This window comes from Haliotis rubra, unplaced genomic scaffold (genome assembly GCF_003918875.1).
Source record: "Haliotis rubra isolate DU_JTF1 unplaced genomic scaffold, ASM391887v1 Scf69, whole genome shotgun sequence".
NCBI classification, from domain to species: Eukaryota; Metazoa; Mollusca; class Gastropoda; order Lepetellida; family Haliotidae; genus Haliotis; species Haliotis rubra.
Window position 1 is genome coordinate 2,523,579 of NW_025767401.1, and position 13,917 is coordinate 2,537,495.

The window sequence follows — 13,917 nt, forward strand, 5'->3', positions numbered from 1 at the left end:
CTATAAAACCAGCTTAAGTCCGCACATACACATACACACGCATGCACGTCGTCATATGAGCGAAATATTCTCAAGCACGACGTTAAACCCAAATTCACCTCACCTCACCTGTAGATTAAGGCATCTTTATTCCTTTGAATCACACGTTATCCTGATATCTTTAATAAGAAATATTCTGGAAATTATGGACCCGTTAATCCTTTGAATGGCGCGTAATAATGACAGCTTCATTTATGAACTGACTTCCATTATATTTTTATTGCGTTCATGGAGGTATAAACGTAAAAACACACTGTGTATGACATGTTGATTGGGAGGCATTTTTTATAACTGTTAGAGATGTTCTTTGGTAAGACCCGCCGTGATATTGCTGGAATATTGCTAAAAGCGGCGTAGAACCCAACTCACTCACTCTTCGTTTGGATTTCAGCATAACTTTGCCTTTATTTCATTCATAGATTATCAGGCGTAAATTCTTATCTTCAACCGCCAAGTCCGGAATTACTACAAGTTATACTTACACGTATAAATTATAACTATAACATTATATCTGTTTGTGTCATTTCGTCCGTAAACAAAACGATACACAAATTACACCAGCCTATAACAACACAATGTGCATATGAACTGAGCCAATTGATCAGCTGTTCTAAAAAATAACATGGAGTTGTCTCCCTTAGACCACAGAACGTTCCGTTGAATGTTTTCGAATGACAGCTCGGTCTACCATGGTCTATGTAATAAACTACATTTTCATAACTATCACATACAAACATAATTTGCAACTGCGACTTGACTTTTCATTTTATATAAGCTGCAGGGAAATTCAGAAAACTGACAAATCGCTACGGTACTGGAGGCTGTGTATCTCAAGACAATGTGAATGCCAAACACGTATCGAAAGTACGCGGGGGCTATCAAAATTTTTGAGCCTAAAATATACTTCTGATATGTCCACGATAATAATAACTGTATGTTATTGAACAATTGTTCATGTCATTCACATAAACATAATACACAGATGCACATGTCGCTAGTGTACGGTCACGTGACATCTGATCACATGTACTCCAATTGAAACGGCAGAAATGGATATGTTTGAGTTTTTGGTCCTCGAGGGCCAGCCGGCGAAGTTCATTGAAGAGCGACTGACAGCAGTACGAGTACCGAGTCCACATAAATGCTTATGATTATGGCAGTTTTACTTTAAGGAGTCTCATCTCATAGAATCAGGAAAACTCTAACCGTCAGAAAATACTGGCACCTGTTACCATAGAAACCCTAAGGAATTCTGACACCTGTAACCAACTGGAAATTCACAGAATCCTAAAACACTGAAAATATATTAATTCTGTAATTCAGATGAAATTTTGTTTTCTATTATCGAATACAAAGCAACAATTGTCAAGAAAAATACACAAACATTGGTCCGTTATTTAAATCGTTATTTAAATCGATAAAGGATCGCAAGCTTACGGCGCAGCCAAAACATTCACTTTTCTTTGCATAATTTGGATACAATTTCAGGACTGTAACAAAACCTGTAACGACCATTTATGCAGGAAGCATATTTTCTAGTTTAAATTCTTCAGGAGTAAATTGAATTTGATGCTGAACTTTCCACACTGAAATTGTTGGAGCAGATTGATACTAAATTGCAAAAAGATAAATTTGTTGTATGTGATTAAAATTCGACAGTTGTTTAGAATTGCACCTCTAATTGTCATATGTGTTTTCCATAATAAACTCGGGTGTGAGTGATTTTGTTTAGAACATTTACAATATTTGGCATTCGAAGTTGTCTTGATCAGCTTAGTTTCCATATCAACAGAGGAAACAGAAGGATTGAACATCCTCAGGACAGTCCTACTGAACAAGCAAAGAACAGTGATCAGTACTGAAGTACCATAAACAATGGACAGTATCTTTTGTCCCTTATTGTATATATAGTGAGTGTGGTTTTACGCCGCTTTTAGCAATATTCCAGCAATATCACAGTGGGGGACACCAGAAATGGGCTTCACACATTGTACCCATCTGGGGAATCGAACCCGGGTCTTCAGCGTGACGAGCGAACGCTTTAACCACTGGGCTACCCCACCGCCCCTATTGTTTTGACCACTTCTCCTAGAATTCCATATCAGCAAACGATCAATGATCACCAATTTACTTTACACGTTCTTTATGTCTAATTGATAACGGACATTTGCAAAAAAATATTTAATTCAATATATATTTTGAATCATTTAAAGATATTTACATCCAACAAGAAAAATGTATTTTTCAAGTCTCTTGTTTCGTCATAAATATACATTTCCAAACCAGTTGGTTTCTCTCAGTTCATTACAAAGTACAAAATACATACAAACTCCCACACAAACATTGGCCCCTTATTTAAATCGTTATTTAAATCCAAGAAGGATCGCAAGCTTAGGGCGCTTTTCTTTGCATAATTTGGTTACAATTTCAGGACTGTAACAAAACCTGTGACGACCAGTTATGCAGGAAGCATATTTTCTAGTTTCTTATACTTCTTTGATTTGAAACATTGGTATTCCATTCTTCAATAGAATCTGCGTGGGCTGCGAGTTCACACTCTCTTAACGTTGCACACAGTGTTTCCAGGGTGGCAAGTTTCCCCCTTGTTTTCTTCCACCGGAACAGCATTTGGTAAGCTTGGTTCCAGAGATCATCTTTCTGATCTTGCTTGATTCCGTTCAGTTGGTGTGTCTCCAATCCAAGCCGAATTCCAAGTGTATACCAGTCATTTCCCAACCTCCCAGCAAGATCGTCGAGAATACGATCTGGAACGGCTAGAATGATACGTTTATAGTTAGTTTCTATGTAACACATTTTTATTTATAAAAACCTAAAATGTTGATAAAAGCTAAATATAAGCTACACGCACGTAAAACCTGGATAAAAATTGACAATTCAATAACTCGTCATGTTGAATGAATGTTTTAACCACCTGGCTTCCTTGTCCTGTTGTTCGTTGGGATTTAAGGCGCTTCGAATCGAACCCGGGCCTTCAGCATGACGAGCGAACGATTTAACAACATTGTTCATCAAATCGAAGGCCCAGTTTTGATAATTCTCATTTATCTTCCTAGTTCAGTAGCAACATCCACAAATCCACAAGAAGATACCCATACTAGAGCTACTCTATGCATTAAACGTCACGGTAATTATAAATGATCATAGTGCAGTCACCCATCACCATCAATACAGATAATTACTTGTACAATGCCCAAAAGAAATATAAGCGTCAAAACATTGTCCCAAACCAAGTAAGTCCATTGTACGACTCCAAATCTATCTTAAACATGTGCTTATAAAAATCTATCACTTGGTAATAATATAAGATGTTAGCGAGAAGTATCCTTCCCCACTGGTGACAATCGACACAAACACACGAGAAGGCAAGGTAACTATAAGGCAATGTTCATCTGAACACCGGTCGTGGTGTACCCGGTGATGATATTCTCTTTTATAATACTAAAGGATGAATGAAACCCTACTCCGTTAGCCCTGTGGTGAAAGCGTTCGCTCTTTCTGAAGATTTCGAGTTCGATTCCCAATTCAAACACTACTAAGTTGAGCCCATTCTTGAGCGTCGCCCAACGTGGAAGATACTATACATATTCAAAAGTGTAACATAAATTAATACATACCATCGATGGGATCCTGTAGCAATGACGGCAGAGATAATGAAGATGACATGGGACCGGGAATAGCATTACATGTCATATACCAGTCGGAGTGACTTCGATGAATTAAGGGTAAGGACGAAGGTGCGTCTGAAGGCTGTGGTAGCCAAAGTTCACACTCAGACCTATATCTAAAGTACCCTCTCTGTCCACCATTGTCACCACTGTCGGGTTCGAATGGCACTGTTGTTTGCGGAATTTGATGAACTAACGACATTTCAGTGTTTGAGACTTGCTGGTTCGCGTTCGGAGGAGGATTTGGGAATCGCCAGGGATTCTGTCGAGTTGTAGATGTTGCAGTGGCTGCATTCGTTTCAACAGGCATCATGACATCTGTTGCCAGAGCAGTTGATTGTCCGGGCATATTTATTAGTCGGGACGTGACCATGCGTTCAGTTGAGTTCTGTGCTGTCCCTGATACTGTCTTCTCTTCCCTGATGCCGGGGACCCTTGTCTTTGTGTTCATCGCTTTGCATACGCGACTCTGCATGACGTCTCCTGAAACAATCCCGAAGTCACTGAAAAATAATTATTTCTCACATACCGATGTAGTCTCACAGACCCTGAACCATTATTTTCCCAACCGCCCATCCATTTTTGCAATGTTAAAGCCTTAAATGAAGCAAGCCTAGAATTTACAGGTTCTGAATCTCTCTTCTCTCTGGGGCGCCTTTTCAATTTAAAAGGACTTGTTTGTTTCTATCAAAATTATATATATTCAAGACTAAGCGTTAGTCTAATATGCACGCTGCTTCGAAATCTTACATTTCTATGGTTTTGCTTTTTTCGCGAAACTCTGCTGTGATTAATGACTTTCAAAGGTCCATTCGTATTTTTACATTGCTACTTTTCCATTTTCACCTTTGTAATCTGTTTTTTGAGGACAGTCAAAACTAGGTATTATTTAACACTGAGGTACTATATTTGCTTGAAGTTCACAGCAGTTATGATTGATTGGTTGATTGTTGTTTAACGCCGCACTCAGACATATTCCAGCTATATGGCGGCGGTCTGTAAATAATCGTGTCTGAACCAGACACTCCAGTGATCAACAGCATGACATCCTTCTACGCAATTGGGATGCGATGACATGTGTCAAACAAGCCAGCAATCCTGACCATCCGATCCCGTGAGTCGCCTCTTATGGCAAGCATGGGTTGTTGGGGACATGCTTACATGGTGACCACCAGGTGTCATCGCCATCATATGAGCGATGCCATTTCTAACACTCACATCTTGATGTAACTTTTTACCGCTATATCATAAGAAAGATACTGTTGATCACTGGATTGTCTGGTCCAGACTCGATTATTCATAGACTGTCGCCATATGAATATTGAGGCGTTAAACAACAAACAAAACCTAAAAGGACAATTTGTTTGTTAGATGCATATGATTAACGTACAGGCAATGTCCCAGCGGCATACATATATCACCTAGTAGCTACATGTTGTATAATGGTTTCTTGGTCAGCAGAACCAGTGATTGATATCATGAGCAGCTATGCACATGCACACTGTCGGGTGTACATGATCATCACACGCAAATAATAACGTCACTGAGCCTGTGTACCCTGTCCGAGTAGCAGCCTCTTGCGGTCAGCATCAGTTCCAGGAGAGCCAGATACGGACTCATGAAACACTAACGGATCAAATAAGTATAGAAATATATGACCGAATATAAAAAAGTATATAACAAAATTATCAAATGATGACAAGTAGGTGGAGTGAGGAGGGTTGAACTGAATTGCAGCTTGATGCGATTGTGAAGTCATGACGGTCTTAGACGTTAATAGCTTTGGTGAAAAAAAACCCCCAGAAACTTAATCGGGATTCGAACCCATAATTTCAGGTTCCTGTCTTTGACGACTCCGGAACCTGCTCTCCATCTTCTCGACAGAATTAATCGATAAAAAAATTAAAAAAGAAAGACAAATATATATGTTTTATAAAACAAAAGCGAAACTTGATGAGAACAAGATAAAATAACCTAAATAAACACTTAATAGATATTCGCATACTTACCAGGCCTGGCCTGACTTTGATCAGTAACATCCATAGGTCCTTCTATTTCCCGCTCTCCAGCTACGGTGCCCACTGCGGATCCTGTGTTTTGTACGGTGTCGTGTTCCGAGAGATACGTTAATGATAACGTACATTCGTGAGTTAGTCCAGCTTCATTCAATGTTGAAGAAGAATCAAGTGTCATGCCATTATAAACAACACCAATGGCTTCCACATGTGTGTAGAAGAGAATGCTGAGAAACTGTTGGAGCTGACGAACGGTAAAGGTGCTACTGTCATCAACAATAACTCTTTTGACAGGAGTTTCAGAGCACGTCACAAACACACGTATACGATGAGAGTGAACTACAACCTCTATTTCTTCGGCACTTCCTAAACCCATATTACAAACGGTTATATTTCCACCAAAAACAGAACCATTTCTGTACAACTGAAGATTGAACGGATCTGCGTTCATCTGATATGCAAGCTTTCTTTTAAGTCCATCAACAGGGTCTAGCCTAAAGGCAGTTAATATATATGTTTTAGTCGTTTCATCCCTGTGGTGTATGAAAGTCAGTTGCTGTGGTGTCGTCATTTCAACACAGATGATAGCTTTTGGTCTCACTGTAAGCAGATCGGAGACTTTCCTCACATCAGGCAGTTCTTTTTCACCTATGGTGAGTTTGATGCCCGCAGGTGGGTGGTGAATAATCTTCGAAATAGACCGTCTTAAATCAGCGATGGTGTCGTTTTTCTGAATTATAGTGATCATTTGTCGCCCCTTACAATTAAACTTAACTTGTCTGCTATCTGAACGAGCTGTAAATAGAGTCAACATATACTGTTTCATGATCACTTTTGTCCGTGAGAATATGCCTTCCGTCAGTATCTCCTACCATTGTGGTGTCTTGAACAATACCATTAGAATCACAGAACAACAGGGTTGTGTCCCTTTGGAATAAGCTCGGGAACTCTGTTTTCAATTTTGTTCTGATGACGCTGATGGTGTCACTCTTGTTACAGTCAATATATGAGATCTCGTCTTTTTTTTCGTCAAGATGTCTACGAATACCTAATTTCAACTGTTCGTCAAGAAACAAATAGCTTCTACCGAACGGTTGCGTGGCAAGTTTCCCAAACTCCCCAGTTTTCAGAACGCTGCAAGGAGTTTCCTCCCCACCTTGGATATACACAGCGTCAACACGACGCCCTGTTTCATCAAAATGTACGCCAAATAAGTTCGAAATGGTTTCATTATTTTTCATACTGATGCACAAAGGACATTTGTCAATTATATCTATAAACACAACTTGCATTTCTTGCATCTGTTCATCAGTAACTAATATTGCAACTGTCTCGTTTTGAAACTCTTTCATAAGTATATTACTGGTACTAACATGGAATCGCTCCTCTAAATATCTCCTGAAACCGTTACTATGTACATCTGAACCTTGACGATCAATGGGAACTCCTTTGATATATGTATTGCTCTGTTCTCTCATATCAAAAATAAGGATGGCCTCTGTTACGTCATCTGGAGCACGTCCTTGAACTGAATCGACACTTTGTCTGTGTGTGCTGCTTGTGGCTGAAAAAATAGATTCTGATATTGATACTTTTTCCTTGTTTAAAACCAGCCTTTTATTCGCACATAATCACAGAACAAAAGTATGGTGATTTCAGTCATAATGTATGGTAAGATTAGGGTTACAATTGGTCTACAGCAACCCATGCAACTAACGGGATCGGGTGGGCAGACTGGCTGACGTGGTTTGACACATGCCATCGTATCCCAATGCATAGCTCGATGCTCATGATGTTAATAGACTCGATTATTTACAAACCGCCGTGACACAGCTGGAACATTACTGAGTGCGGAGTTAAACAGCAACCAACCAAACAAATAAACATAATGTATGGGGATTTTAATTAAATGTCTGACAATCTGGGCAGAGTTAGGGTAAGGTTTGGTCCCCAGAAGCGACCAAGTGGGCCGGGTGATCAGGCTCAGTGACGACGTGAATCATTACTCATAATATCGATCACTGGATTTTCCGGTCCGCACTGGACTATTTTCAGGTTTTCGTCATATACCTTGAAATAACAATATACCTTGCTTAACAATAAATGCATACATAAGGAACAATATATCACTAACGACATCGTTCAAAAGGCACAGACTTAATGAGTGACTGAATATGGTCTTACGCCGCTTTTAGCAATATTCCAGCTATATCACGGCGGTGGACACCAGATAAGGGCTTCACATATTGTACCCATGTGGGGAATAGAAACCGGGTTCACATACCTAATGACACGCTAGATAACGACAAACACTGTTAATTTTGATGTATGAGTTTGGCAGTCAGGGATATTTGCCAAACTGTCAACTAAACAACAAACTATACAGCGTAATTAGTATTAGGATTAATATCTGCATTAGTTATTAGTGATACTTGAAAGGATTCAACATCTCAAGTGCAACAAATCCCCTGGTATGGATTATACCACTCCTGAATGTTTTAAGAATTCAGCGGATATAATAATACCGTATTTGGAACTAATATTTAATGTTATACCCGAGACTAGTATTTTCCCACAATCTTGGTCAATTGGTGTAATTGTCCCCATTTATAAACAAGGTGATATAAATAGTATGACTAATTATAGAGGGATTACCCTCCTTAGCATATTTTAGTAAAACGTTTACTTATATCATTAATAAAAGACTAGTTGTATTGGCAGATACTCTGGATAAAATAAATGAAGAGCAAGCGGGATTTAGAGAAGGGTACTCAACAGCTGACAATGTTTATATTTTTCAAACAATTGTACAAAAGTATTTAAGAACTAAAGGTGGTAAATTTTATGCTCTTTTTGTACATTTCTTTACAGCATTTGACTCGGTATAAAGAAATAAACTATGGAATCTCTTACGAATGCATGGCTTGAGTAGGAAACTGAATAAACTTTTATGCAGTATTTATAAAGATGTAAAGGTATGTGTAAGAAATAATAACGATGTCTCAAAAACGTTTACAAGCCAGTTAGGTATAAGACAGGGCTGTATTTTAAGTCATTTTCTGTTGAGGTTCTTCATAAATGAATTAGCAACTCAAATTCATTAAAATTGCAATCATGGCATCCAATTACATCCTGATATTACGCAGCTGTGTTTGCTTTTATTTGCAGATGATATCATATTATTTTCCTTTTTTTACTGTTAATGGTCTACAGAGACAAATCGATGAATCAGAGAATTAGTGTGATAATTGGGAACTAAGTGTAAACAGAGATAAAACGAAGGTTGTAGTTTTTTAAAAAAAGGTGGCAAAATATCGGGTAAAGAAAAATGGTTTTTCAAAGGAGAACTTTTAGAAATAACATCGTTCGATAAATATTGAGGTGTTTACTTCACCAAAACTCTGTCATGGAATAGACACACTAAAATGGCAGCAATACAAGCTCAAAAGGTTTTATTTGTATCTATAAACAGCTAAATGTTTCAGGAAATGTTTCATTTAAGCCGCCTTTTAAAATATTTGATGTTAAAAAAAGCCCAATACTACTGTATGGATCTGAAGTCTGGGGCTTACAACATTTTTATGTCTGTAAAATATTTCTTGGCTTTAAGACAAGTACATCTAGTGTTATGGTTTATGGTGAATGTGGTAAATTCCAAATGCACATATTTTATCAAGTTAAGGCTATCAAGTACTGGTTAAGATTGTTGAACATGCCTGCACGCAGATTTCCCAAAATGTGTTACAATATGATGATAGTTTATGACAATAATGGAAAAATATGTGGGTACGAATATAAAAACATTGCTGTTTAAAACAGGTTTGGTAACGCATGGTAAGACCAAAACGTTAGCTGCCACCCTAATGTTATCTTGTCACTGACTCAAAGACTTAGGATATTTATGTGCAGACATGGTTTGAATCACTGACTCTATCAAACAAATGTTTCTATTACAAACCTTTTAAAGCGCAAATAAGTTTGGAGTGGTACCTCTCTAAGATAACAGTAAAGAAGTTCCCAGTTGCATTATCACCTCATCTCATGATTTATTTATAGAAACTGGACGCTATACTAACATTAATCGACTAGAGAGACTATGCCAACTATGTGATTTAAACATTGTCGAGGATGAGTACCATTACCTTCTTGTTTGTCCGCTGTACTCAGATCTTAGAAGAAAATATTTACCAAATCATTTTTATAGATATCCAAACGTTATTAAATTTATATCATTACTAAGTACAAACATTTTAATACTTCATAATTTATCAATGTTTACATTCCATGCAACATTACAAAGAAAGAAAGTTAATAATATTTGAAAAAATGTAAAAGTTACTCCTCGGGCGAATATAAATGTATGTACGTTTTATGTACTATATATTCTGTGGCTTTACAGTACGGACCGCCGCATATGGCTGTAGTATTGCTCAGTGCGGCGTCAAACTAAACTCACAAACTCTTCAGAACGGAATAAAGGTTGATTCATTGATTGATAGTTTTCAGTGTTAGTACTAATATTTGCATTCAGTTATTAGTGTACAGTGTATATAGTATATAGTGTAATTAGTACTAAAATTAGCATTAGTTATTAGTGTTAGTACTAATATTTGCATTCAGTTATTAGTGTACAGTGTATATAGTATGTAGTGTAATTAGTACTAATATTAGCATTAGTTATTAGTGTTAGTACTAATATTTGCATTCAGTTATTAGTGTACAGTGTATATAGTAGTGTAATTAGTACTAATATAATAGCATTAGTTATAAGTTATTAGTACTAAACATTTGCATTCAGTTATTAGTGTACAGTGTATATAGTATATAGTGTAATTAGTACTAATATTAGCATTAGTTATTAGTGTTAGTACTAACATTTGCATTCAGTTATTAGTGTACAGTGTATATAGTATATAGTGTAATTAGTACTAATATTAGCATTAGTTATTAGTGTTAGTACTAACATTTGCATTCAGTTATTAGTGTACAGTGTATATAGTAAATAGTGTAATTAGTACTAATATTAGCATTAGTTATTAGTGTTAGTACTAACATTTGCATTCAGTTATTAGTGTACAGTGTATATAGTAGTAATTAGTACTAATATTAGCGTTAGTTATTAGTGTTAGTACTAACATTTGCATTCAGTTATTAGTGTACAGTGTATATAGTATATAGTGTAATTAGTACTAATATTAGCATTAGTTATTAGTGTTAGTACTAACATTTGCATTCAGTTATTAGTGTACAGTGTATATAGTATATAGTGTAATTAGTACTAATATTAGCATTAGTATTAATATGAATATTATTAGTATTTGGTATTAGTTTCATTGTGGGTGTGAAGGATTTAAATTAATTAATGTACTACACCTTAAGATTTTAACTTAGTTATGCTTGGGTCAGTCACTATAAGTCTGTTTCAACCTGGTTGAGTATCTGACCATTATATAAGTAAGTGACCCCATGCAAGTCATGTACAAAATCAAATCCCCATACCCCCCACCCCCGTAATTTTAAGCATATCTGATTAACTTATTAATACTCTAACAAGGTGTGCTGTGATCCCCCCCTAGTGTACATGACATGCGTACAATGTCCACATACAGCTGATGCGCGAGTATTTCCTCCAATAAGAACTAAATTCTTCTTAGTCACTTCACTGCAAATAAAGTTAAGTGCAACTACAAAATGAAGTAGTAAGCGTTTTGTTATTCTCGTAAACAACTGCAAACAACTCTCGATGGTTACCTCCAAGACCAGACAGGTCGGGTATATTTCCGAAAGTCCCAGACATCGCGGCTGATAGGCGGTCACCCCTGTAGTCCATCTACCCGCTTGTACCAGCAATTATAAGGCAATAACAATCGATGATCACACATAGTTAACACACGCCGATATCCAGTGAAATAAATATAGTTTACATCTGTGAGTGTGACCCAACAACGTGGGCCTCCTGTCACGCTTCCTTACGCCATGCTGGTTCGAGTCACGGCGAGTGCATGCCCAGATAATCAAAAGCGATTTGCCAGATTTATAACTTGTATATAGGACCGTATCACAGGTAAATGAAACACCTTCTCATCTTATCGCTGTTAAAGTGTGGACTGTTATGTCCAGGTGTACTGATTCACTTCCGCGTCTACATTTCAAGGGATGTAACTCTGTTTCAGATGATATTGGTTGCATGTGTGTTATCGCTGGTATTACGCAAGATGTGAGTTCAAATACAACAATCACCATAATATACGATCCCAAAATTTTTCGATTCTTACGGCAAATAACTCTGTATACATGACAGTGTCAGAGTGGAATTTCATTTTCACTATTTTTAGTGAGTGAGTGAGTATGGGTTTATGTCTCTTTTAGCAATATTCCCGCAATATCACGGCGGGGACACCAGAAATGGGGTTCACACATTGTACCCATACGGAGAATCGAACCGGGGTCTTCGGCGTGATGAGCGAACGCTTTAACCACTAGACTATCCCTAGACACAGACAAGGAGACATATGTAACGCTAGATATAACTGCGCACACACAGATTGTTTTAAAGAGCACTATCACTCCCTCGCTCACTCTCGTACTCACTCTCTCACTCACACAAGAACTCACGCAAGAGATCATGAATTCACCAAAGAACTCACTCAGGAACACAAGATCTCACTCCAGAGGTCAAGAACTGACTGGATAACTCATTTAAGAGATCAAGAACTCACTCAAGAACACAAGATCTCACGCAAGTGATCAAGGCCTCACTCAAGAACTCATTCCAGAGATCAAGAACTCCCTCCAGAACACAAGAACTCAATCAAGAATTCTATCATTGTAATGGATGCGTTAACACCGATAAGATTCTAAAACTCCCTTGACGTCATTTCAGAAATTCATGACCACGCATAATATATAATTATTGTAGGAGACTGACTGGCAAACTTTTAAAATCATTAACATTTTCACACATTATTCGTAAGAAATATACTGTAAAATTGGAAATTATTGAAAAGATACTTTCGTGAACACAGTTTGTTAGCGTCAGAAGTAAAAGCTGAAAATCAACCTTCACTCATTCAGGCAAAGTCACTTGTGGCATCCCGATCCATTCAGTTGCCGGAAATCCATGGGGGCTTAGGACTAGAACAGGACCCTTGTAACCTATGGTCGTTCATTCAATCATGTGTTGCTTTCTACGTGGCTTTTGCAATATTCCAGCAATATCACGGCGGGTGAGACCATCAATGAGCTTCATACCCTGGTACCCATGTAGGGAATTGAACCCGTGCATTCGGCGTGACACTGGTCTACCCACCCACCACCGGCTGTAACTGGTTGTGACGTTCAGTGATTTGGTAAACAGCGTGTATATTGCGGAGTGCGTCTTTAGAGGCCTGACAAACAATCCTACGACCAACATTTGGGTTTTACGCCTCTTTTAGCAATATTCCGGAAATATCACGGCGGGGGACACCAGAAATGGGCTTCACACATTGTACCCATGTGGGGAATCGAACCCAGGTTTTCAGCGTGACGAGTGAACGCTTTAACCACGAGGCTACCCCATCGCCCGACCCGGATTGTCAAGGGTTTAACAACAGACAAATAACAAAGGAACAATTTGCAAATTTTAATTCTGTATAATAACATTTTCTGTAGATTGTTGTTCGGATTTCAGAAGATATAATCGCTTCTCCCCGATTAATATCCTGCAAAAAGCATGAAGCTAATAAGTGGCAAATAAGCGTTTGTTTTTAAAAGATTGGATGAATTTATTACATAAAATAATACGTTACCGTTAAACAGTATATGAGCCATACACCACAATGTGTCATATGTTAAAATAGTCGATGGTCAAGTGGAAGACAATACTTTGTAGGAATTTACGACACTGGTATAGTACAGTAATTTTAAGCAGCGGCCAGCGTCAAAAGCTAAGCCCTATGCCTAATCAGAGCCTCTGTATTCAGTGTGTTTTGTTTATATCAGCGTATTTAATATTTCTTACCACGGAAGCCACCGAAACCATGACCTCCCAGTCCATGGAGACCGCGTCCAAAACCGTACAGGCCGCCTCCAAGTCCTCCAAAGCCTCCAAGTCCTCCAAAGCCTCCAAGACCTCCAAAGCCCCCAAGACCTCCAAGGCCCCCAAGACCTCCAAGGCCACCAAGACCTCCAAGGCC

The 13,917-nt window shown here is 38.1% G+C and overlaps 1 protein-coding gene across 2 annotated transcripts; it reads right to left on the reverse strand.

Moving 5' to 3' along the window:
* Positions 1-239: 239 nt before the first annotated feature.
* LOC124258323 lies at positions 240-11,859 on the reverse strand. Of its 2 annotated transcripts, XM_046692410.1 has the most exons (5): positions 11,492-11,859; positions 5,735-7,304; positions 3,675-4,208; positions 2,495-2,813; positions 240-1,551 (listed from the first exon to the last, which is right to left on the reverse strand). In XM_046692410.1, exons 2-4 carry the CDS (start codon positions 6,564-6,566, stop codon positions 2,518-2,520), a joined length of 1,662 nt encoding a protein of 553 aa, XP_046548366.1. In that variant the 5' UTR covers positions 6,567-7,304; positions 11,492-11,859; the 3' UTR covers positions 240-1,551; positions 2,495-2,517. The 2 variants fall into 2 exon arrangements, with proteins under 2 accessions (XP_046548366.1, XP_046548365.1); XM_046692409.1 differs by having other exon boundaries at positions 240-2,813.
* Between the last annotated feature and the right edge of the window lie 2,058 nt (positions 11,860-13,917).

Coding starts and splice junctions, on each gene's coding strand:
- LOC124258323 (XM_046692410.1), bottom strand. CDS start 6,566: ATGAAACAGTATATGTTGACTCTATTTACAGCTCGTTCAGATAGCAGA. Junction 4,209..5,734: donor TCAAAGTCAGGCCAGGCCTG/GTAAGTATGCGA, acceptor GGATTGTTTCAG/GAGACGTCATGCAGAGTCGC. Junction 2,814..3,674: donor GCTACAGGATCCCATCGATG/GTATGTATTAAT, acceptor GTATCATTCTAG/CCGTTCCAGATCGTATTCTC.